Source organism: Delphinus delphis, chromosome 1, assembly GCF_949987515.2.
Source record: "Delphinus delphis chromosome 1, mDelDel1.2, whole genome shotgun sequence".
Classification (NCBI taxonomy): domain Eukaryota; kingdom Metazoa; phylum Chordata; class Mammalia; order Artiodactyla; family Delphinidae; genus Delphinus; species Delphinus delphis.
Genome location: NC_082683.1, coordinates 95,619,084 through 95,643,416, shown reverse-complemented (window position 1 = coordinate 95,643,416; position 24,333 = coordinate 95,619,084). Strand labels below are relative to the sequence as shown.

The 24,333-nt window shown below is 53.7% G+C and overlaps 2 protein-coding genes across 2 annotated transcripts; both read right to left on the bottom strand.

Annotated features, from left to right (window-relative positions):
- Window positions 1-135: 135 nt before the first annotated feature.
- On the bottom strand, window positions 136-8,145 carry ATXN7L2 (ataxin 7 like 2). Its single transcript, XM_060006638.1, has 10 exons — window positions 8,019-8,145; window positions 6,053-6,118; window positions 5,564-5,668; window positions 4,938-5,148; window positions 4,353-4,639; window positions 3,649-3,731; window positions 3,058-3,311; window positions 2,052-2,250; window positions 1,790-1,911; window positions 136-1,308 (listed from the first exon to the last, which is right to left on the bottom strand). Exons 1-10 carry the CDS (start codon window positions 8,143-8,145, stop codon window positions 420-422), a joined length of 2,343 nt encoding a protein of 780 aa, XP_059862621.1. The 3' UTR covers window positions 136-419.
- A 4,315-nt stretch (window positions 8,146-12,460) lies between these two features.
- On the bottom strand, window positions 12,461-24,065 carry SYPL2 (synaptophysin like 2). Its single transcript, XM_060006626.1, has 6 exons — window positions 24,012-24,065; window positions 23,777-23,851; window positions 16,502-16,626; window positions 15,239-15,440; window positions 14,108-14,299; window positions 12,461-12,736 (listed from the first exon to the last, which is right to left on the bottom strand). The coding sequence occupies exons 1-6, from the start codon at window positions 24,063-24,065 to the stop codon at window positions 12,590-12,592; spliced, it is 795 nt and encodes a 264-aa protein (XP_059862609.1). The 3' UTR covers window positions 12,461-12,589.
- Window positions 24,066-24,333: the final 268 nt, after the last annotated feature.

The window sequence follows — 24,333 nt, the reverse complement described above, 5'->3', positions numbered from 1 at the left end:
CCTTGGGTTATGTCCCTGCCCTTTCATGCCCTGATGCCCAGAGGCAAAACCAAGGAACAAGACCAGCCCACCCAGCCTGTGCGCAGCGTGTTAGGCCACAGCTCAGGGACCCAAGCTCAACCCCACTGCCCAAACCTTTCTTATCAGAGCTCATGGAGTCCAGCTTTCTCTCCTTCGGGGAACAGAGGTAGCTCCAAGTCCTGGAGTGAGGGCCACAGCCAATTCAGAAAGTGGCCCTTTGATTAAAGCAAGCAGGGGAAGGGGGAGAGGCAGAGGCAACATCTCCTTAGCCCAAAGGAGAGGGCTGGGGATAGGGGAAGGCCCACCAAGCAAAAGCCGGGGTCACCTCTCCCTAGAGCAGATGGCCCAGGAACGCTCTCTCAACTTCCCCAGTCTTCCCTTCCCTGCAAGATGTTTACTTAAGCACCTCTTTTTGTCAGGTGCCTGTGCACTCCAACCTCATCCATCCTGACCCTTCCCTGCCCCTGCTCTTCAGGGAGCTGGGCTGGTACCTTCAGTGTAGAACACTTCTCCTCAAAGGCCAGGGCTGGACCCGGCTTCTTGCGGCGCACAGAGCAGGCCGCGTCGGCAGGGGCACCAGCCTGGCAGTGCTTGGCCTTCACTGGCCGGCAGTAAGTGGCCAGGTTTTTCCGCTTCTTGGCTACCTCCTCCTCAGAGAGGCAGTTGGTCGGCAGGGCCTTGGCCGGGTGTCCAGCCGCTCCCTGGTTGTCCAGCTGAGAAGCCTTGACTGGCGTGGGGGGCTGATGAGGGGAACCCCGACAGTCCAGGGGCCCTGCCCGCTTCACTCTTGGCTCCACCGTCCCATTAAGCCCCATGCCCAGGCCTGTTTTAGTCTTGGCCGAGAGGCCCCGGCAGCCAGAGGGTTTGCCTTTTCCAGTGGGCTCCAGGACGCAGGTCCGTTTGAAAGTGGTGGGCCCAGGGGATAACTTTCGCTTTCGAGAAGGAGCCTCCACCTCGAGCCCGTCCTTGCCTTTGGATGACTTGCTGGCCTTGGAAGGTGGGAGCTTGCTGAAGGACGGGGAAGGTGTGTTGGCAGGCAGTGGTGAGGTGATAGCCTGGCTCCCACCCATGCACTCCGCCTGGCTGCAGGCGGCTGCCACATTGGGGGAGCCTGCAGGGTAGCCAGGGCCAAGGCTGTCCTTGGTGGGGGGCGTGGAGGCTGGGCAGGCAGGTCTGGGGGGTGGGCCTGGAAGGCGGGGGCAGCTGCCCGTAGAGGATGGGCTCAGGGGAGCAGATGGCGGGGAGCTGACAAGGTGGGATGGAGGCTCAGCCGCCGGGGGGATCTTCCTGCAGCAAGAAGAGAGCCCCACTGTGATGCCAAGCAAGCAAGAGGGCCTCCCCACCAACACACAAGTCTTTCCACCCACGTAGAAATGGCCCACAGAGCCCTGGCAGTGCCGCCCTCTGCTGGGAAACGCTGGAACTCAGGGATAGGAAGAAGGCACAGGGAAAGGCAGGAATGAACTAATATACAGACCCTTTAAAAACCTCACTTTAAATCTCAGGCTGGACATCCCCTATCCCTACTTACCCAAAAGGTACTGGGAGTGATTGGTGAGAGTTAAGATTCACTCCCAGGCGACCCATTCAGGCCCTGCCTTAGCCCAGCTCCAGGCTGCCAAGTTTCCCCACCTCCTGTTCACCCTACCTGGGGTCTTCCTGGCAAACAGCCAAGCCACATCTACAGGTATGTGTGACGAATTAGGGGTTCTGAAGCCCGTGTATGCCTGGGGCCTGGGAAGGGAGGTTCTGGGGCTGAGAGACTCACTTCCACATGTGTGAGCTGAGGTGCCGTTCCAGCATAGAGCTCAGTGCCGAGCAGAACCGGTCCAGCCGGCGGCTAAACACGTAGCATCCTGGACTCACCAGCCGGCTCCCAAAGGTGCAGAACTGGAGGCAGAAGGAAGGCACATGGTTAAAGGGGCCTGAAATACAGGGAGGGCACCTTCATGTAGGATCTGACCTCCTCCCCACATTGTGGGCCAGGAGGACTGGCTCCCCACCCCCAGGTCCCTGCCCCAGGTCCTTACCGCCTGCGGCCGAGGGGGCCGGGTTGCATAATGGCAGTCAGTGGGTAGGTGGAGGTCATCAGATGTCCCCTCCTCCTCACTCTCCTCGCTGGAGGCCTGGGCACCACCCCGGGGCAGGGGGAAGGGGAACAGGCCTGGGTCCCCATCACCACCACAAGGGCCTTCATCATCCAACTCACTCTCAGAGGAGGCCCGGGACCTGGAAGGGCCAAAGGGGATGTGAGGGTGATGTGATGAGAGTGGGTCACGGTAGGTGTGTCCCTGAACCTGCCAAGCTCAAAAAGTCAGGGCAGACACCCTGCTGGGCGATCAGACAAAGAGGAAGGAGGACAGGAAGGGAGGGAACAACAGAGCTCACAGAGTAAGAGCCAGAAAGATCAGGGGCCACAGCTCCCAAGGGGTTTTCTCCCCAGCCCCTTCACTTCCCTGGCCCTGCCTCCTCAGGGGGAAAATCTGCTTCACATTCGCCTCCTCCAGAAAATCTGAGTATAACCGCACCCAGCTCTGGTCAGCCCAGTCAATTTTCTCAACCCCCTTCTTGCATCACATATTCCTGTGAGCCTATCTGAGCTGAGCCTATGTTTCGTGTCTGCCTCCATGTTACAGGCAGAGATGCATGTGTGTCTCCTTCCGCAAGGCAGGCTCTCCCCAGGTTCCAGCGCAGCCTCTGCACACGAAGGGGCCAGTGAATTAATACACAGTAGGACTGCCTCACCCAGGACCCTGACTCTTTCAGCTCCCCAATTACCACTTTTGGCCTGTTGGAAGCAGCTGGGAAAATGGTTTTTCCTCGGTGTTGGAACACTACAGAGTGCCTGGGGTACTGCGGTATGCCGGGTTAGGAACAGGGAGTCACCCACCTCCACACCACCGCCAGGGGCCCCTCCCCACACACTCAGGGTGGAGTGAGCAGCATCTTCCAGGGCACTCCCTGGGCCTGAAGGGGTTCCTGATGGCCTGGGGCCAAGTGTCCCCAGGTAAGATGGGCGCTGGATCCTGGACGTACCTGGGCAGTGCACAGTATGGGTAGGTCTGCTTGGCACGAGCAGAGAAGGTGCTGCTGGGAGCAGCCACTGCTGCCACAACCTGGACTGAGGAGGGGGGCTCCTGGGAGGGGCGCTCAAGAGCTGCCTCCTTGCGCCCTGGGCTCTTCTCCTTGGGAGACTCCCCTTTGCGGGAGTTGGCCTTCAGCTCTGCCACCAGCACGTCAAAGTCCTTGGCTCGGCCCTGGACTTCCCTGCGCTGGTGCACGGAGTGGATCTAGAACACAGCAGGGGGGAGGGTGGGGAGGAGCTGAGCAGAGGTAAGGGGCAGCGGTGTGCTCTGGCCTGGGCAAGTGAAGAGACTGGGCGTGTGAGTGTGGGTGTGTCTGTGTGTCCTTGTTTCACTTCCTGACAGGGCCAGAACCCTCCTCTGGAGAGGGGGATCTGGAAGCCACCCCCTGCCCGCTGTCCCCACCTTGGGCCCAGTATGGAGAGCCTCCCCTCCCCTTGCCTGGTCTGGGCTTAACCCCCATCCCTTCAGCTGGATCTTGGATGAGATCTCACTTGCTCTCCCTGCCCAGGGCCCGTGTCTGTGCAGAGGGACTGGGGGTTACCTTGCAGGTCAGCAGGCGGGTACAGATCTTTTTGGTCTCTGGATTTATTACCCCACACTGCCTGTTGAGGTCGCACTCCTTCCCTGTGGGGAAAGCGGTTCCCATGAACCCCAAGGCCATTTCTGGGAGGGTCTGGCGTCTTCAGGCCAAAGGCCTGGGAAGAGCTGGGCCTAAGGCTGGAGAGCCTCTGGGCCTCAAGTCTGGGGCTGCAGCCTTCCAGAGATACTCCTCTGGGCAACAGCAGCTCTCTGCTGGGTGTAAGAACCATCCCGTCCCCATGCCAGCCCCGGCACTCCTTTGGGGGCCCCAAGTCTCAAACAGGGCAACATGTACCAGGAAACAAAAGCAGCTACAGGCATCTGGGATGCCAGGGAAACCAGCTATGGGAGGCTTCTGGTGCCCTGGATCTAGACGAGAAAAGAGATAAAGTTCAACAGCCCAAGGTGAGGAAAAATACCTTCACCTTCTTGGGCACAGGCTCCCATGGCCTTAATCAGGAGACCTGGGCTGAAGAGAATCTTCCAAGAGAGCAAGCAGGTCAAGTGAGTGTCCACGTCAAGGGATGACCAGGGGCTCCTGTACCCTGGCACGCTGTGATGGCCAAGCCCACCCTTTCCTGACCCCCTCTCCATCAGGCCCAAGGACAAAGCAGTCCAAAGGAGTCCCCACTCTACCTTCCTGACCCTAAGACCACGACTACTCACGAGCCATCTTCCGGTGGGTTTTAGGGGGCAGCCTGGCCCCACCAGGCTCCTTTTCAGACGGGCTGCCTTCAGCCCGGTGACTGGAGCCCTCGCTGGGGGTTATCTCGATGCTCCCTCTGCCAGGAAGTTCTTTAGAAGGGGATGCCATGGGGTTTTTTCCAGGGGAGTCCTTGGTGAGGCCAGCCGGCTGGCTGAGGAAAGCAGAGGGCGGAGCCACCCTGATTCCGTGTCCATCAGGCTTCGGGAGACTGGACATCTTTTCCAGATTCACCACAGGCACGAAAAGGCTACACATGGAGAGAGGGTGCAGGCTGGGAGGTAGGGAGGCTGGGCCTGGGCCCCAGACTCTAGCCCAGAGCCATCTCCTTTCCCAGCCCTGGAACTTGGGTGGGCTCCTGCAGGGGTGCAGAACATGGGAAAAGGGGACCCCATATTCCCTGGAGCGAGTAGAAGGGAGCTGCAGAGAGAGATGGCCGCCTCCTGCAGTGAGCAGTGCCCATCGCCCCACAGCTGCCTCCATGTGTGCCAACCCCTCCCTGGGCTAGGGTCAGGGCTTGTCTCAGGGAGCCTCCAGCCTTTCCTTACCAGAGGTTGTCCTTCTGGGTCTTCTCTGGAGGCTGGTGGCCACGGCTCCGGGACCCCTGGCCCTTCTCCCTGGAGGAGGTTTTGCTGGAACCTGGGGCCCTACAAGCTGGGCCCTGACCGTTCACTACATGGCATTTCTGAGAGCTGGCAGGGGCTGGAGGTGGGGGTGGGGCCCGGGCGTAAAGCTTGCTGAGCGGCCCATGTCTTCTTTCTGTCACCAGGAGGTGGAGAAAGCAATCGAGGTGAGTGGCATCAACTGTCTCCTTCCCCAACCTCCTAACCCTGCTCACAGACTCATGATAGAGAACCTGGGGTTTCCAAAGCTTAGATTTTAAATTTGCCTCCTTCCCATTTGAATTTGAGCCTTCAAGACTCAAAATTCTAGAAATCAGCTTCCTGAACCTCTTAGCTCTTCCCAGATGCTAGAACTTTACTCCACCAGATGCTAAAAGGTTGCTTAAACAATAACCCCAACCAACCACAATCTGTGAAGCTCCCCGCCTCCACCTTCTTATTCCCAAAGCCTCCCTCCATTACTCACATGACCTCCCAATTGGCCCTGTCCTCAGAGTTCCATGTTCCACCTTCCCCTGTCCCCTCTATCTCCTCCCGAGGGCTCCCCTCACCGCAGTGCTTCTGGAAAGCTTGAGGCTTCACCACTTGGCTGCAATGGTTACATACAACCAAATAGAAGTCGTCATGGGCAGGGCAGTGCCCGAAGATGGACATGTCTGCAATGACAGAAGCCCTTATCACTGGAGCTGAGGACACCAGATTTTCCCTGTAAGATCAGAGAACACTCCCACCCACCACTCAGATGATACTTCCCCTCCCAGCTGATATGACAAGCTTTATATTGGATGCTTCCAGCTTCCAGAGTTCAATCTAACCAGTCCCTAAGAATGTGGGCTTTCAGGTGAGTGGGCACCAAACACCAATGATTAGGATCTCCCTCAATAAGTCACAGGAGCCAGGGGAACAGGCTGACTCAGACCTAACAAAGTGAGAATCCCCAGACCTGCTGCTTCAGGCAGCCACCTCCTGGGTTGTGGTGGAGGAAGGGAAGGTGGTCCTGTCTGCCCTGGGCCCCAGCCCCAGCATGTGTCAACTCGCACCTTCTTTAATGAGGGTCATGGCATCCAACTTCTTCAGGTTTTTGTTACTCTCCTCCAACTCAGCCCCTGGAGGAGGAACACAGCTCAGAAGGACCACTCCCATCCCAGAAGCCCCATCTCCCGTCCGACCAGGTCCTGGGGCCAAGCAGGAGGAAGCTCTCACTACTCGACAAGCATCTGGTGCTCAGGACCACTTGGAGAACCTTTCAGTGGATCTTTCTCAAGTGCCCATTCTTCCTTCACCTGCTACCTCTGGAATGAGCTGGCCCCATGAGGAGGGATCCAGCCAACTTTCTTATGGATCCTTTATTCCAAGGTACAGTTCAGGATTCCACTGCTGACTAGTTGGGTGACTATGGGTAATTATCTCTTTTCTGGGCCTGCTTCCCCATTTAAACGGGAAACAGTCCTTAACATATTTTACTACAGATCCCTGAGTCCCTTCTTGAGATTTCTCAGACAGGTCCTTTCTGCTTTTCTGTGGCATCCCAAACAGATAATCTCCTAGGTCCCCATCCCCAATTTTGTTCCACCTGTGTTGCCATGGCATTGTCAAAGTTACACCTAGCTTCTCAGGTCCTGCACTGATAGGATGGCCACAGAGGAGAGAAACTGCTGTCTTAGGGCCCTTCAGCATCTTCAAAGTCCCCTTGATCAGCTATGCAAGCCCTTTTCCTCTTAAGAGGGGGTTTGGGCAAGGGTTGCCCTTGTACCTCAGTTTCTGGGTTGATGACAAAAACGTTTTAGCTGTGCAAAGTAGCTCTTTCCCCATCCCCCTATCTTACTCCTCTCCCCTCCCTCCTCTACGCCCCCTCCCTGTCCCTTGGAAAAAAAATCAATTCTGAGTCACCAAACCCGTCTGATTCCATTTCCGGTTCTCAATGCACCCAGACCCTGACAATGGCCCCATCCTTGCCCACCCAGCATGGGGCAGTTCTGGGGTGGCCTGAGGCTCCCACTTAGGTCTGCTTCTGACACCTACTAACAGACGTGCACCTTTCTAGAATGAGAAGAATACTGACAGTCTTATATAATCTCCAGATATGAGGGGTGGTGGGTTAGGCATGCAAGAAACAAGGGGCAGCTCCCACTCTTAAGTCCATTAAAATGCAGTGATGGACAGAACTGAGCTGGGAGCTGGACGTCTCAGAGGAGAACAAGTGTCATCAGAGACCGCTCCATGTGGTCTCCTCCTCCACCTCTTCGCACTTGCAAACTTCTTCAGGGGTGTGATGCCTGCTGTCACCCCAAAGGCCACGAGGCCAGATGCCCCCTGGGGCCCAGGAGACAAAGATCAGGAGAAGGGGCTGTCAGCCCGCTCACCAAAAGCACTCAGGGGCCTAGAGAAGGTGGGGTCAAGGGAGAGAGCCCGGGAGGCAGGGCAAGAGGCCCGGGAAAGGACGGAGGGTTGGAGGCATGTATGGATGGACGGAGGAGGAAGGAAGGGAGGATGGATGGATGGATGGATGGACGAACTAATGCGGAGGAGGCGGGGGTCTAGTGGCACTGCAGCCGACAGGCAAACACCGAAAAGGAGCAAAAGGTGTAGGGCAGAAGGCGAAGGAACAAGGGGGGTTGGGAGGGGGGCACAGAAGTGGGGTGCGTGGGAAACACGTGGAGAGGACTGTTGCGGATGGGGAAAGCTTGAGGCAGGTGCAGAAGGGGCGGAAGCTGGAGGACAGCAGGCGAGAAGAAACATAAAAGCAAGCAGATGTGGGGGCAGGTACTGGGCAACGGCAGAGGCAGAGGTGGGCAGGGTGGGCTGCTGGAGAAGAGCCGGCGCTAGGACCCGGAGGCGCGAAGGTGGAGGAGCGGGCGGGCACTAGGACCCGGCGGGTCCTTTGTTTGGGGGGCCGGGGAGCCGGACGGCGGCTCCCGTCGGCAGCTCCCCTCTGTTGGCGGGGGCCCGGAGGGGGGGAGGGGAGACAGTGATGGGGTCTTCAGACTCTAGGGGTGCTTCACTCACCGTCGGCCGCGGGCAGCTCGGCCCGCTCCACCCACGAGCTCCAGCTCTGTCCCGCGAAGTCATCGAGACTCGGCACCCGCCGCTCCAGAGCGGCCATTGCTGCCGCCGCGCGTTCACGCACCGCCATCACCGCCGCGGACGCGCGCCCGCCCCGGCGCCGCCGCTGCGCGGCCCCCTCCCCCCATCCCTGCCGCGGGCACGCCTCCCCTCTCCCTCCCACCTTTCCAGCTCACTCTTTGCGCAAGCGCAGCACTGGTTGCCTTCCCCTCACTCTCCCTGCCGCATAGCCTTCTGGGAAACGTAGGCTTAGAGGTGGTGAGGTTGCCTACTGAGCTTGACGAGAGAGCCCCTCCAAAATGCACAATTGGGGGGGAAAAAGAGACCAAAGCCCCAGGACCTCTGCTCCTAACCGTTGTGAACCCATTCTTTGTGCTACCAGCCCACTCTCTTAAGTTCGCTGCACACAAACCCCAGTCCCAAACCTCTCTCTGCCCAAGATGCCCCTTTAAACCGTGCCTCCGCCAGCTGGCTGGCGCCCATTCCCGGGCTGGCGGCCACGAAGCGACTTCGCTTCCCCGTAGATCGAATGCGGTAGGTGCAGGGAGGTGGGCGCTGTGAATCAGAAGGGCAAAGGGAGGGGGTCTGTAGGATGTGCTGAAGGACACAGGGGTTGGAGTGGGGGGAGGGTCCTCAACTCTCGGGTTGTGCCTCCTGTGTGGCAAACCCACGCTGCCCTGACGCAGAGCAGAGGGTTGAAGTGGCGTTGTCTGGGTTTGGGAGGACCTAGCTGAGCTGACCGGGATCACCTGTCAGGATGACAGAAGGCTATCTCCGAGCCAGAGCCAGCCCCGGAACTGGGGTGGCCCCGAGGCTGCTGGTGTTTGCAGCATCTCTGCTGATCCGTCTCTCTCCTCATGAGCACTGCGATCGATACCCTGTACCGCCTCTTCCCAAACCCTGGCTGGACCCTGACTCCATCCATCCCTTTGGCTTCTTTTTCTAACGAATATTTTCTCTGCTGGCAGGGCTGCTACCAGAGCCTGGGCACAAGGAGATTTCTCATCAGATCTGTCATTTTCCTTGCTAAGGCCTGGAAAACACCTTAATCATCCACCTCTTTCTCTTTTCTCAGCTGATAACATTCCCTCCCACCCTCACATAATCAAGAGACAAAAGCCTGCCCCCCACCCCATCACATCAGAAAAGAGATACTAATTCTCTTTTCCCTCCTCAACCCCTTACACCTCACCACATATATTCATTCTTTCATCTAAGGGGAAACCAAACTGGAGGCAAATAAGTCAAGGTCTGTGACTTCAAGAGCTCAGACTGTCTCATTTTCACCCAGGGAAGGTTTAAGTACTTCAAGGATAATCTCTGAGGGTAGAGATTCTTAACCTGAGAACCATGGATGATTCCTAGGGGGAGTGGGAAACTGGTGACATTGAACGTAATATTGTGCCCAAGTGTATTTTTCTAGGGAATGTAAATGTAGCCTGTGACTGTTTGTCAGAAGGGGCATAGAGGTGCAAGTCTGTTCAGCAAGAACCTTTATAGTTAAAAGGGCAAAGCACGTGGCCCTCAACTCCTGACAGGAAGCCTGTCTAGGTCACAGATGGTAGGAGAGTAAGTGGAAACAGCATTGTGGAAGCCAATATCTCTCGCCTTCTGAGTTTGCTCTAAATTTACTAATGAGTCTCAGTTACTTTGGACTAATTGGTGCCACCAGAAGAGGAGATGTTGCCAGACTGGGGTCCGCCAGGAACAGCTCCTCAGCGTGCAGACTCTATCGCTGGGAGTGCAGAGTGGAGGGGAGCGGAATGATGTTTTGGCGGAAGTGCTGATATTTGTCCAAGAACTTAAAGCAAGGGGAGGAGGAGGAAAAAGGTCCCCAGAAGGGCTACATTCTTGGCTCCTTCATGGCAAATGCTTGAAGCACTGTTTATTCAAATGTATAATAACAAGCACCAGAAAACAACATGCAACATTCTCCCCCCACCCCTGATCTTCAATCCCAGAAGAAGGATACCTATGACCATGATAGTGGAGGGAACTCATGTTCAGGAAAGGTCCTAGGTGGGCACCCTGGCAGGGTCAGAGTTTACTAGGGCAAAGGGCAAGTGCCCTGCCTGTTGGCCTCCTGCGGCAACTGGAGAAACCAGCACCTTCTACCTCAGGACCCACTAGGCAAAGTGGTGATGCCAGCCCTAGTTGGAGGGGACATGAGTCCTATGAGGACAGCCGCGCACTCAGCATTTGACCCAGCCCAGCCCTCTGAAGGTAATGAGGTGAAGTAGCCTTTCCTCTTAGGGTGGCTATGGAGAGAGAGGCCATAGCCTAAATCAAGGCTCTTCAGGCTGAGAACAAGCCAGCCTCTTGAAGAGGAGAAAGAGCCTTCTCTGCTCTAGGCAGAGCTCTGGGCTAGGAGTCCTTGGCAGGAGTGCATACCCACCCACCCCCTTTCCCTAGCTGAAGGGCCAATTAGTAACTTAGGCCCCCAAATGAGAATACTTTATCCATCACATTTCAGATAAATTACAAATACGTACACAGAATCCAAACAGAGTTCCAGTAGAAGCTGCTCACAGACCCTCACAGGGGCCAGCTTGAAGAAAACTGAAGGTCATCCCTTTGTTCTCTGTGTCTCTATAGCTGTGGGCAAAACTGTCTCCCCTTGTCCTTGAGTAATCATGGGGACAGCTCAGGACAGAGAGGTTCAGACTTAGAAACACCCTTATCCCCATCTCCTACCTTCCCTCCTCAAATGCCTTCCCCCAAATCTAAAAAACAAAACAAAACACCTAATTTTTCACTGAAGGACTCTGGAGCATTTGAAGATGTAAACCTCACACTCCCCTGTCACGTGGGGAAACTGACCCAAAGAAGAAATGATTGGCCCGAAGTCAAAGGTCCTGCCGCCTAGGTACCCCAGTAATGCACACATTACAATGGAGGGTGCTGAGGAAGGTGAGGAGGTTGGAGGGGTTGACTCAGTCCTGAGGAGAGACTGGCACAGGGCACATTTACCTTTGGGATGACATCTGGGCTAATTGGCACTGGATTGGAAAATGGCTGGATTCTGCCTTCTTCCTTCTTCCCTGGGCAGCCCTATGGCCAGGGCAGACTGAAATGTTTTGAGCTGGATGGGAGACAGATGGCCCTTATCCAGTCAGCACTGACTCTTGGGCCCTGGGGTCCGCAGAGGGACTGAGGAGGTGTCAGGAAGGGGAGACACACCAAAGACAAATATGGAACTGGGTCCCGAAGTGAAGAAGCACCAAGAGCATCAGCCTGCCCTGGACTGGGGTGGGTGTGTAGTGGGGACAGAGCTTGGAACAGATGCGGAAGCAGGGGAGGAATGGCGGGCAAAGGGAGAGGGCATGTTCTTTCGTAAAGGTGAGAAGGGGAAGTATGAAACGGGCCAGAGAAGGAGCAGGGCGGGAAAAAAACGAGCAGAGAGTGAGGAAGAAATGGGCCCGTCCATCCATGTCCTGGGGCTCTGGGGCAACTTAGACTCATGATGGTCCTTTATTACCCTTTCAGAGCCCCTATCTGGCCCTACAGGAATGAAAGGAAGGCCTGGACAGACTTTGAAAAGGATCTTGAATGCCTCAGACCCAAGAGGCTGGGGAAGGGAGAGGAACAGAGAGGTGGGAGGCGGGGAGGGCTGAAATGGAGATGCTCCTAGACCCCTCATCTTGTGTCCCAAGTGTGAGACCAAGCCCAAGTAGGAGGACAGGGAGGAAGGTAAGGAGTTTCTAGGGCAAGTATGCGTTTAGAGTGTTGGTGGAAGTGCCCCAGCCTGGAGGGGTGGAAGGACTAAGGGAATTTAAAAAAAACTGATTCCCCAGCAAGTTTTCTGGCTTCTGTTTCTTTAAGTTGCAACTCAGTTGCAATTTATCTGCTCCCCACCAAGTCTCAGCCTACTTGGGACCCTCTGAAAGGCTGTTTTCTAGGCTAGTCCGCCTCCTGGGTTCCCACGTGATGGGCTCTGTGGGCAAACAGAGGCCAGAGGAGGCAGAGGAGAGGGTGGGGAGCATACTGAGCTCAGGCGGATTGGAGGTCAGCGCAGACACGGGGCCTTGATGACAGCCATTGAAGAGGGGTCACTAAACCACTGGTGGGCCCTCCATGCAAGGGGGCAGGGAGAAGGCTGCCAGCCAATTTCCCCTCCCCCCACTTTTATTGACGCTGGACAGACTGATAGAAGTGGCAGCTAGGAACCAGTCTCAGGTCTCCTGACCCCAACCTTTGCCTGTAGCAGAGGCTGGTTCTCAAAGGCTGTGAGGGTACACGTAAGACCCCAAGTAAGATGCCTGGGTCCAGGCAGTAGATAAGAAGCACTGAGCTCCTGCCATCCGGGGCTCCAGCAAGAGGAGGGATAGGAAGCCACTGGGAGGGCTGCCCAGGTTTCCGACAGCTGATGCCTGCCCATCCAGTGAAGACGTCTCAAAGCTCAGAGCCCAGAATAATGGGGGAGGGGAGTTGGGGGAGGAAGAAGAGGAGGTCCTGGAAGCCAGAGGCGGTTGAAGAGGCGCTGTCCTGTTCGGGAGTAGCCGGGTGGGGGCCGCTTACTGCTTCTCCACCGCTCCCTGCTCAGCTGCGCTCTCCTGGCCGGCGCCCTGGCCCTGGTCCTGGCCCTGCCCGTGCCACGGGGTCTCCTTGAACACAAACCAACAGTTCCCGGCCCACAGGAAGAAGCTGATAAAGCCAAAGAGCTGCAAAGACATCAGAGGGAGGGTGGCTTATGAGAATAGGAGGGCATCCTGGGAACAGGGAGGGGGAGTACCTGTGTGTTGGGGGGAGGGGGAGGTGCAGAGGGCTAGAAAGACTAAAAGAGAACTGGATGTAGAGTCAGGGTTTAAGGCCACCACCCACTAAGGGATTCTCTGGTGAAAGTGTCTAACTCTGTCCACAGCATGCACCCAAGTTGTGGCTTGGTCGCTAGGAGAACCTGGCTCCTGGAGTGGAGCACCGTGCAAAGCACAGCAAGGAGCAAGGGCTCTAGTGGCACTTCCCACAGCGTCCGCAGGCCGTTTTCCGAAGGCCTTGTCAGGGTGGGTGGGGCCAGAGCTGTCCAAGGTGCTCCTTCCCTAGGGTAGCGACCCAGCCAGCTCTATCCAAATATTTATTCAAAATATTTAAAAACCTATCAGCAGGGAGTATTTAGGGGGAAGTGTACTGATGTCTGCAATAAACTTTGAAATGCATTAAAAATAAGATGGATCAATAGATGAAGAGAGGCAGATAGATACAGGACAAAGCAAGTCTAGTAAAATGTTAATGGTACAGTCTAGCTGATGAGTGCGTGGCTGTTCATTGTAAAAGTCTTTCAACTTTGCCGAATGTGTGAACATTTTTACAGTAAAAGGCTGTGGGGCTAACACCTATCAGCAGGGTTCCAGCAAGGTCTAGAAGGCTCCCTGGTGTGCCAGCCATTAAACCTTTCAGTTGCTGGGCCCGGGGAAGGTTCAGGCCATTTTCAGGGCAGGGCTGAGGCGGCTGGGCTGACAGGAGGGCATTTGCAAAGCTCAGCTACTTACCAACTAATATGGAGATGTTTCAATGTTCTAACAGCTGGGGTGGCCAAATACATGCATACCAGCTAGACCCACCACTGCCCAAAGACCTTTTCCAGCCTGGAGGCCTGAGTGACAATAAGCCCCTTCTCACCCACTCTGGGTCTGCCCCCCCTCCCCCGCTTTGAGCCCCGTCACAGCCCTAGGCTCCCCCTCCACCTGCTCATGTGTGTACATTCACACAGACTGTAAAGAGGCAGGAGGAGGGAGAGGCAGTCACAAAGAGCACGCCTGGAGGTGGGGAGAAGAGAGGGAAATGGGAGGCAGAGGGCGGAAGGAGGAAGGCACAGGAGGCTGAGTGGCTCTTGGGTTCCCCCTGCCCAAATGTCCCTCAGGGTCAGCCAGGGGCCAGCAGCCAGCATTAGGTGCAGCGGAAGCACTGGCTGCCAGTGCCGGGGAGGGCAGCTGTGAAGACACCCTCTCTGTCCCTCTCAGACCCTGCTGTGACAGGCCTGGGCAGCTGGGAGTGTGCTGCCTTCCCCAGACCCCTTCAGTGGCCACAGGTCTCACCACGGAGATGTTGGCCAGTCCCATGGAGGGCGTGGCCCCGGCACTGCACACCGCCTCCTCTCCATGGCACACAGACATGGCTGCTGTCAGGCTGGATGGTCGTGTGGCCCCCTTGACGTCAGTCAGGCCCTTGCCCCAGGCAGCTGCAGCTACCAGCCAGAAAAAGGTGAAGGAGACAGTCACACAGAAGTCCTGGGAGGAGCAGAGGGACAGGAAATACAATCAGAAAGGCCCCCATGATTCTGTACTTCTTTTCGTCTTGCCATAAGGCACTGGGATATTGGGGTCCCAGGACAGCTGCCTCTTCCTATCCTACCCAACACCTAGAGTTTCAGGGAACTCAGATCATCCTAGGGAATCTGCCACCAAGAGAATCCCGCCAGCCAGGGCTACCCCTGCCCATGCCCTCAGAACTGAGGTCAGGTAACAATGTGCCCAGGCATCTGTTGGTCAGTGTCATCCCTAAACCCACGTGGCCTAAACTTGACACTCTCCCCACGCCCAGCCTTTCCTTTGATCACCACTGCTCAGTTACAAGTGGTGGCAGAGTGAGGGCAGACTGCAGGAGATAAAAGGGGTCCCCTAAGGCACCCTTTCCACCTTGCATGCCTGGGATAGGGAGAAAGTAAAGGGGAAATAATATTGATAATAGCTAGCACTTATGGAGGCTAACTATACACCAGGTATTTTACATGCACGTTCACTTTATCTTTCCAAAACACTATTAGATAGTTATTATTTTATTCCCATTTTATAGTTGAGGAAACTGAGAGTTAGAGAGGTTAAGGAAATTGTCAAGAGCACACAGCTAGTAAGGGACAGTGCTGGGATTTGAACCCAAGCAATCAGACTTCAGCGCCTGCTTCTTGAAGCTACTGTGCCTACTTTGAGTAGAGCAAGCGATGGGAGGCTGGTAGACGCAGAGTCCTGGGACATGGGCCTTCCACTGGCCCGAGGACCTGTGGCAGCCCCAGCACCCGAAGGGACCAGCAGCAAAGAGCTGGCAGGGAAATTGAGGAGGTTCACATCCGAGTGTCAGGGACCCAGGAAAGCCACCATGTTTGTCCTCAGCCCGGAAACGTATGTCTCCTCAGTGCCTCCACCCCATCCCTCCTGGCTGTGCCCACTCACCACCAGGGGGAAGCGCCTGTTCTCCGTGTAGATGTTGTGGAAACGCAGGTAGAGGACGAGTGCAGCTATGGTGTAGAAGAAGGAAAAGATGCCCAGGGTCACGAAGAACTCGGCGGGGGCAGAGAAGTCCCCCATGAGATGCATGGTCTTGGAGGTGGATTCATCGTCGCAGAGGGGCATCTCATACTGGACCCGGTTCAACCTGCAGGTGGCACGGAGCCCACCCTGAGCTCAGGGCGATCCTCTCCCTGTGGAGGCAGTGGGCTTCCCCTGCCCCAGGAGCAGTCCTGCACTAGTTCTCACCCAAGGACTCTTACAGAACCAAGAAAGGGGCAGGTAGGGAGGAAAGTTTCTGGAGGGAACCTTGCAGTCAGAACAGGAATTTTCCTGGAATTCTGGTCAAACTCTACCTCCCTCTCAGCCACCACCCCACACTCATCCACCCTGCCCAGATACGGTGACCCTGTATTTCCACGTATCTCCACGACCCTTTAGATTGTAACCACAGTATATATAGTTCATCTATTTCTGGTAGCCAAACCACCAGGGAAATCAGCTTCATTCTGTCCCTGGGAAAGCACAGGTCCACAGTGGCCAAGTTAAGATTGGAATCACCCATTCTCAGGCTTTATTTAGGTCCCCCAATGAGACCACACTGGACAAAATCAAGAGAGAAAAACAAATACCCTATTATGAACAAGAGACAGCTAATCTAACTTGGCTGCTGCTACTAGAAATTTCTGAAAAGCTGAGCGCTGTCCCCATTCCCCTCTGAACACTTGGGCTCTCCCTTCTCTAAGCTCCCAAACACTCAGGAAAGAGTATTGTCTTCTACCTCCCGGCCAAGGTATACCCCCTTGTATTCTGGTGGTACTGGTGAGCATCCCCCATCAGCTCTTCAGGACCTGAGTACTGACAAGCTTCCTTACCTTCAAGGCAGGGAGGAGGCTGCTGAGGGTCAAGAAGCCTCCACCCCACACTGCATAGGTTCTTTCTGTAAGAGCTGTTGTTACCTGCTATTGGTTATCCATGGACTGCAACATTATTATAACAGGGATCTATTTGAGTTTCCCTTATATTTTTCTCTGGCCAGTGTGTCTGAAATTCCTAAAGGGCAGGAAGGACCTGAGCCTTGTAATTCTATCTGAAACTGGAGTGGCACACAACAAAAGGTCTTTAGGTTTCTGGAGGAGAAAGAGACCAAGCAGGTCCTGCCAATCCAATGAGAGAGGCTATGCGGGGTCAGAATCAACTCCTGCTCACCTGAAGGGATAGCCGAACGAAACAAGGATGGTGCTCACGTCCTTGGCTTCGTTGTTGCAGCGAACCGTTGCTCCTGTTTCCCCACTGTAGGAGCCGCAGGACCCGAAGGCGAAAATAGCAAAGAGCTGAGGGAGAGTGAAGCCCCTCTGAGAGTCAGAAGGTCTCAGCTGGCCAAGGTCTATCACTTCAGAACCACCCTCTGACTCTCAGCCGGTGCAGATATGGGGGCGGGGGGAGGGCCAGGAGTCCCTTTGATCAAGTCCCTCCGGGCCGGGGACCCATGGCTTCCTTTGGTCTCCCAGCCTCAGGGTGCTGTGTTCACTGCACAGCGTGCTGGACCAAATAGCCAAATGAATAAGGTTGACTTTGACTGGTACCTGGGAGGGAGATGAAGAGGGAGAAATGGGCAGTTTCCAGGTCTCCCCATCGGATGTGACACTGGAGACCACAGGTAGCCTCCTTAAGATGATGACTAACACAAAGCAATTTAGGCTTTGGAAACTTCTATCTCAAAGTTGGACTTGAATTTCCTCCCCAAGGGAGAGGCACCCTAGAAATAGATTTCCCTGCACCAATCTAGATCAGGAGTGCATGGAATTCTTTCCATTTCTCCTTTGAAGCCATCAATGAATCTTGCCATTACCTTCTTGCTAACTTCCAATGGCTTCCTGCCTCAGTGGAGGTATAGCTAGAGGGGACAACCTCTGCCAAGCCTTCCGAGGGGCCAAGGGGGCAGGGGCCCGGCTGCTGTGTACTGCCAGCTAACTCCTCTCCCCCAAAGGCACCTTTCCTTTGGCAACTGTGCTGGCTGGGTTGATGATGGCAGTCCTGGCTCAAGCCCAGAGAAAAGTATCCTCAACTTGCCTTATCAGCCTCTGCTTTTTCCCCAGTGGTGTTTCCCTTTATAATCCGTTGCTGCTGCCATTTCTCAGTGTTAAGAACCAGAGGCGTTTCAGATCACATGAATTGTTTTCCTCTTCACCTTTCATCACATTTTACTAAACCTCCTGCCTTGAATGACATGAAATTCCCTCATCCTATGATTTTCTAATTTCTTTCTGAGGATACACACTTTGGTTAGAAGGAGGTGAGAAATTGGAGTCTCTGATCCTCCCACATTATCTGTTCAGGGCTCATTTCCTGTGCACTTACCATTGGCTTGTGCACGATATAATCATTTGTATTAAGCAGTGAGCTTATTCTGTTAATTGTTCACTTTTTGTACGTTTCTTTGCGATTTGGTATCTTGGATATTAAGCACCTAGAAGACAGCTAATTCACATCCCAGTCCTGCATCCAGTGTTTATAGAATAGAGTTGTGTTCACATTATTTTGCTAATGCTTGATAGTATTGTGGAGTGAAGAGCCCTGGATCAGGAGTCTGGAAATCCAGGTCCTGGTCCTGGCCCTGTCACTAACTGGCCGGGTGACCTCTAATAAGTCATTCTGCTCTCTGAGTCTCAGTTTCCTCCTCTGTAAAATGAGGAGTTTGGAGCAGGTAATCCAAAGGCCTTTGCCAACTCTATGATTCTCTCACTCTCCGAGGGTAACGCTATCAGTGTGCCCTTGGCTGGGCTTGCCAGCAGCTGCGCTCTGTCCCTGGGTGGTGTCCGGTGCCACTGCCCCACCTTGCATCGCCTGGCCTGGCAGATCTTCTTCATGCTGGAGCCACTGACCCCTCTCTAAAGGTCATAATGGGTACCTCTCTGTTTCTAGGAGGTTTAGTTCAAACAAATGACAATTGTCTCCATCTTAAAAATCATCCAGGAAAGGAGACAGTATAACCTCTCTCCAATGCCTGCTTAACCTCCTGATCTGACTTACATTACAGAGGCTGCAATAGAGCCCTGTTTGCTCATCTTCTTGACAGGCCTGGAGAGAAGTTACTCAAAGCCTCTGCATCATTATCCTTTACATACTCCAATTTGCCTCCCTGGCATAACAGTGGAACTTCTCTAGCTCGTCCTCGTAAGAATTCTCCAATCTTGTCAGCTCTGTTTCTTGTCAGTTCTCTGATTCCTCTTGGAAGTTTCTTTGTTCCTCTTAGCTTCTGGTGCCCAGAACTGGACACAATTAAGGCGTTACATTCTGGGAAGGGCAGACAGTTGGATATATGTTTACTGTTGGCAGTTAGCCAGTGAATGACTCTGTAATAGGTTCCCCCCAAAAGTAGGTACTCCTAACTTGGGGCAATGAACAGTTAGTTATGGAGCCTGCTTTTTACTAGCACTCTCTTGACTGGCACTCCTGACCATTTACAGAAAGATGTCATTTACTGAGCATCTACTATGTACCAGGCATTGTTCTAGGCGATATGATTTATTAGTGAACAAAAGAGAAAAAAACCCTCTGTCTTCATGGAGCGCCTACTATAGAGCTGCACTATCCACAATGGTAGCCACTAGCCAAATGTGGCTATTTACATTTAAATTCATTAAAATTAAATAACACTTAAAATTCAGTTGCTCAGACACACTGGCCACATTTCAAGTGCTCCCTAGGCACATGTGACTAGCAGGTTCCATACTGGACAACACAGATTATAGAGCTTTTCCATCATTGCGGGAAGTTCTGCTATGGCCAGATGACAACCTTGAGGTTCTGAAAATCCCGAACCCTCCTTTACGATTCCTCTCTGGGCAAAATATACCCATAGTAACTTTAGTATTAACTGTATTCTCTTCTATTCTGATTCTTTGAAAGTCAGGAGCCTCTAAACACCTTATATAACTTTATTAACCAGAATATATGATTAAATTTGAACATAACACAGTCAGATGGTGTCAGATAACAGATGACAGTTGGCTATGCAAGTGAACGGATGGAGGAATCTCAGCAAAATCTCACAGGTTCACAGAGCAAAAAGGATCTCAGAGATTATCAAGCACAATAGTCTCATTTCATAGAGGTGGAAACTGAAGTCCCAAAAGATTAAGTGACTTCCCCAAGGTCACATTTAGCCAATGTGAGAGCCAGGCTTAGAATTCACAACTCCTGATTCCCGGTTCTGTGCTCTTTCTACATCACCCATTCATTAATCAACAAAGAGTTATCGAGCATCTACTTTGTGCCAGGTGCTGCAGAATCTAAGTTGAATAAGACCTGGTGCCTGCTCTCAAGAGTTTGCATCCAGAAAGGAGAGAGTCATGCTCAAATAAAAACCAAAACAGAACCCTGCATCACAGAGTTATAAAGGCTGAAAAAGATCTCTACCGTGCGCAGGGAGGATTGCAAAGAGAGAGGAAGTAGCTCTGCACCTGGGATGCAGGAGCAGAGAAAGACACGCTTTCCCAGCCTCCTCTACCTTTCTGTATCAGATATGCTTTCTTCCTTAACTGTGCCAGGTGACTGAGCCACAGGGAAGAGTGGGGAAGAACAGAAACCACCCCTGTCACCAAGCACAAGGCTCTGAGCCAAACAAGCTGGTCATAAAGAACAGGAGCCACAAAGACATGGAGACCCTAAGACAAGGGGCAACTCCAGAGCTCTGGTACCAACCAGCCTTCCTCCTCATGGACCTGCATTGCTGGGAACAGCAGTGGTCATACACTGCCACCCTCCTACCCCTCTTCCTCCTCCTCCTCTTCCTCTTCCCCCTTCCCCTCCTCCCTCTGCATCTCTCTCTTTTTTTTAAATAAATTTATTTATTTTATTTTTGGCTGCATTGGGTCTTTGTTGCTGTGCCCGGGCTTTCTCTAGTTGCAGGACTACTCTTTGTTGCGGTGCACGGGCTTCTCATTGTAGTGGCTTCTCTTGTTGTGGAGCACAGGCTCTAGGCACGCGGGCTTCAGCAGTTGTGGTACATGGGCTCTAGAGAGAAGGCTCAGTAGTTGTGGCGCACGGGCTTAGTTGCTCCACGGCATGTGGGATCTTCCTGGACCAGGGCTCGAACCCGTGTCCCCTGCATTGGCAGGCGGATTCTTAACCACTGCGCCACCAGGGAAGCCCTCTGCATCTCTTTTGGAAAGATGTCAGAATAACCTTGCTACTTTAAGGATGAGGCTCCACTTTGGTGCTGACTTGCTTTTTGGTGATAATCCTTTGTCAGTCCTGAGAACACTAACATTTCCACTTAGTGCAGGGCACAAGAAAGACAAGTTCTCCCCCAAATCCTATTCCCACAATCATCTCACTGGTTTTTATGGACTCTGATGGTGTACTTTCGAACTCCCCACATTTACAGAAATAGCTTATTTTCATTACAGAGACCCCAGGGCCAAATAAGTGACCTTGGCACCTCAAAGGTGAACTACTGATCAAGGGCACAAGTTAAAGGTAACGTGACATTATCGATACAGTAACTGAGTAATCCAGGAGATTCGTACCTTACCCTCAAAGTGAGGATTTGGCAGTGACATCTGAATAATCTCACCAAAGGACAAGTCTAGCTGACAGTCTGCATAAGGGGGAAAGTTAGGGAGAAGGAGAGGTTTGGGAACAAACACTTGCTGAATACCTCCTGGACTGCCAGGCTCACCATGGTCTTCCTGAATGCTCCAATGCTTTACAGATATTACCTCCTGTAATCCTCCCAGTGAGCTCATGAGATAGATCTTACCCTCATCTACAGATAAGAAACTGAGACCCATGAAGATTTCATCACTTACCCTAGGTTCCATAGCTAGAAAGCAGAGAAAAACTAGTTCTCCAATAATTGGTATATGCCTATGTTATTTTCCTAGCTTAGTGTAGACTTAGTGAGACCCCAGAACTGCAATTGAGGTGAGATTAGTTAATCTTTAAATTTTAAGGAGATACCCCAAGCTAAGCTCCTCACTAATAAAAGAATAACATTACTTTTATCTTACCAGGATTCCAGTAAAACCTTTGCTTTTTGTAATAGCGACAACAAAGTTTTCAATTATCATTACAATAACTGCAGGTTCGTCTGTGGTTTTTCCCCCCTTTTCCAGACCGGAGTATTTGATCCCTCCAAGCAGGAAATATGCAAAAAGTCCCAGACGACATTTTCACTGTCATTTTGGTGCTGGTTCCTGGTGCTGGTTCCTGTGTTCACCTGCAGAGACTCAGAGCAAGTGAAACTCACTCTGAATTCAGGCTACCAGGATGGCAGTAAAAGCAAATCATGTCTCTTTATGATGCTACCCTTCGAATGAAGGCTGAGTGCAGAGCCTAGCCCTGGACTCTTGGATTGAGTATTACGAGAGAAAGGCATAACTTCCTCTCTAAGAAGCTGAGGATCTTAACAAGTCAAACAGGGGGCTTCCCTGGTGGCGCAGTGGTTGAGAGTCCGCCTGCCGATGCAGGAGACACGGGTTCGTGCCCCGGTCCGGGAAGATCCCACGTGCCGCAGAGCGGCTGGGCCTGTGAGCCATGGCCGCTGAGCCTGCGCGTCCAGAGCCTGTGCTCCGCAACGGGAGAGGTCATAACAGTGAGAGGCCCGCGTACCACAAAAAAAAAAAAAAAAGTCAAACAGGTCTTAATTCTTAGGGATCAGAACTGACTGTGGGAGGAGACTAGGCATTGCTTTGTGCAGCCTTATAGAAATGTTGTGGGTATTGGTTGGGGGAGGGTTGGGAAAAGGGTAGAAAGGTTAAAGAAGGAAGCTTTTCAGAATCCCTCCCATGGAGGATGATTCCATGGTCTAACAACCTCATTGTTTCCCTCATCCCTTGACAGCCTTTCTCAAATTTCCCTTAGATCCATTTGTCTAGTTTAATGATAAAATTGTACCTTACATTTCTGGTTCTGCTCCTCTGGACCACTCATAATGGATCCCTAGTTCTGGATGGTAGACACACAGAGTCTTAATATCATTCTTCTACGGCCCCCTCAAGTACTCAAGTGGTGGCTCATGGCACGGAAGTGGGGGGGAGGTGAAAGAGCTCAGTCAGCAGTAGTTCCAACCGCTCTTGAGGCAGTAGAGAGAGTGGAAAGTCCCCAACAGGTCCCAGAGTTTGCACTTGGGAGCTCCGCATGCTGGCCTGTAGCCCCAGTCAGGGTCTCAGATATCCAGAGGTAACCCCAAATGCACTATTGCCCCCGAATTCCAGATCTGATGATTCTCGTCCAAAGGATGATTTAAGAATCAGCGACACAGTGCTAACTCCTGTCTCCAATGAGTTAAAAGCCCCTTAGAACTCAATCCTCCTCAGTATTAATGGTAACTTATTCCCTAGCTGAATTCTGTGCTGAAAGCACATTAATTAAGTTTTTCACACACCATTTGGTGTGTGGATTGTCTAACTTAAATCTCTTCTGTGACAGTGCAATAACGGCTCTCGAAAAGTCTTTATGATTTGAAAGAGTGACTGCACCTGTCCACATTCCTAATTTATACCCAGGAGGCCTTGGGCACCACGAAGGACAGAGAACATGCTAATGTCTCAAAGTACCAGTGAGGCAGGAGAAGATGGTATTTCCCCTATACCACTGCAGGGGAAACTGAGGCCCTGGGCAAATGATTTCTTCAAGGTCACAGGATAAGTCTAACCCAAGGGCAATGTTCTAGCATGCCAACCCATTTAGAGCAGAAAGGGACCCTAGGGATGGTCTGAACATTTGATTAATATGGAAACTGAAGTCCAAAGAAGAGAATTGTCCAGGGTCAAGTAAGTAGAAAAGGCAGGTCCAGGTCTAGAACCCAGGGCCCCAGCCTTCTAGCTCAATATTCTATCTTATTCTACAAGCCACATTTTGGCTGATTTTTATTCTGTCTTACCATTTTTTCTTTTATGTAATCCTAGAGCCATGAACTCCATTCATTCATTCATCCACTCCCTCACGCAGTTACAGGAACACAGATTACTCTAGTGACCTCAACAGAACAGCTGCCAGCCAGGACCCTGTCCCATGAATCCACCTCCAGGATCAGTCAGGTCCTGGTGGGTTTGGAGACAGGATGGTTTCCATCGCCTGCCTCCTTCCGTCCTCTGCCCTCTGCAGCTCTCCTCATTCCCACTTGTCCTCTTCGCCCCTCCCGCCACCAAGGAGTGGTATGTGCAGGATCAGAGTTCTGGAAAGGTTACACCCGGGTCCTCTCGCCCGGGTGAAATGTGAGCGCCCTGGGCAAAGACTCCTTGCACATAGAAGGACCGAATCCGGGGCTCCGCGTGCTTCGTTCCTCACCGTCCTGCCACCAAGTGCTGGAGAAGCAGCCCCAGCCCGCCCCTCCCCCGCCCACCTGTCACCGCCCCCCACCCTTCCTTCGGGACCGGCCTCAGCACCTCCCCGCCCCCCACTTCGGCCACATTGCTCGGGTCAGCGTCACAGCCCAGGCTCCCGAAATAGCCCTCGTCTAGGGCAGCGACTCACCCACTGGAGAACTTTGATGAAGCCCAGCGGCTCCTCCAGCCGCCTCCAGCGCAGCCCCACGAGCAGGCGGTCCACCTGCGGAGACAGGGCTCGGGGTCAGGGCGGTGGGGGACCCAGGAAAGCGCTGGCCCTCTTCCTCCCACTCACACCCGGGAGAGAGGGCAGAATAAGGGTCGGCCCGACACCCAGGTGGAGAAGGGGCGGCGAGAGAGCCCTAGGGGCGTGCAGGGAGTACCTGCTGGCGCGGCGACTTGTCCGCCGTGCGACTGGAGCTCTCCGTCGAGGACATGCTGGCGCGGCGGGGCTGGAGCGCGCGCGCGGTCCGCGGGGACCGCGGTGGGGCTCGGGGCTGCTGACCCGCGGCGGGGGAAGCGAGCTGTACCGAAGCGCGAGCGGCCGTCGGCGGCCCGGGATCCAGTCTGGCTGGGTGGGTCGCGGGGGCGCTGCTGCTCGCACTCGCCGAGGCCGCGGCCGCCGCTCTACCCCGCCGGCTGCAGAAAACCCCCGAGTCCAATTCAAACTTCTGTCAAACTCGCGAACGAACTTGGCAATAGAGT

What these genes read in the sequence shown, in the direction of transcription:
- SYPL2 (XM_060006626.1), bottom strand. Translation starts at nt 24,065, where the DNA reads ATGTCCTCGACGGAGAGCTCCAGTCGCACGGCGGACAAGTCGCCGCGC. An exon ending in TCATCAAAGTTCTCCAGTGG is followed by an intron (nt 16,627 to 23,776) that starts GTGAGTCGCTGC and finishes ACTCTCCCTCAG; the next exon opens with CTCTTTGCTATTTTCGCCTT. An exon ending in GACTGGCCAACATCTCCGTG is followed by an intron (nt 12,737 to 14,107) that starts GTGAGACCTGTG and finishes ATGTCTTTGCAG; the next exon opens with CTCTTTGGCTTTATCAGCTT.
- ATXN7L2 (XM_060006638.1), bottom strand. Translation starts at nt 8,145, where the DNA reads ATGGCGGTGCGTGAACGCGCGGCGGCAGCAATGGCCGCTCTGGAGCGG. An exon ending in ACCCAGAAGGACAACCTCTG is followed by an intron (nt 4,640 to 4,937) that starts GTAAGGAAAGGC and finishes CTCCATGTGTAG; the next exon opens with CCTTTTCGTGCCTGTGGTGA. An exon ending in CTCAGCTCACACATGTGGAA is followed by an intron (nt 1,309 to 1,789) that starts GTGAGTCTCTCA and finishes TTCTTGCTGCAG; the next exon opens with GAAGATCCCCCCGGCGGCTG.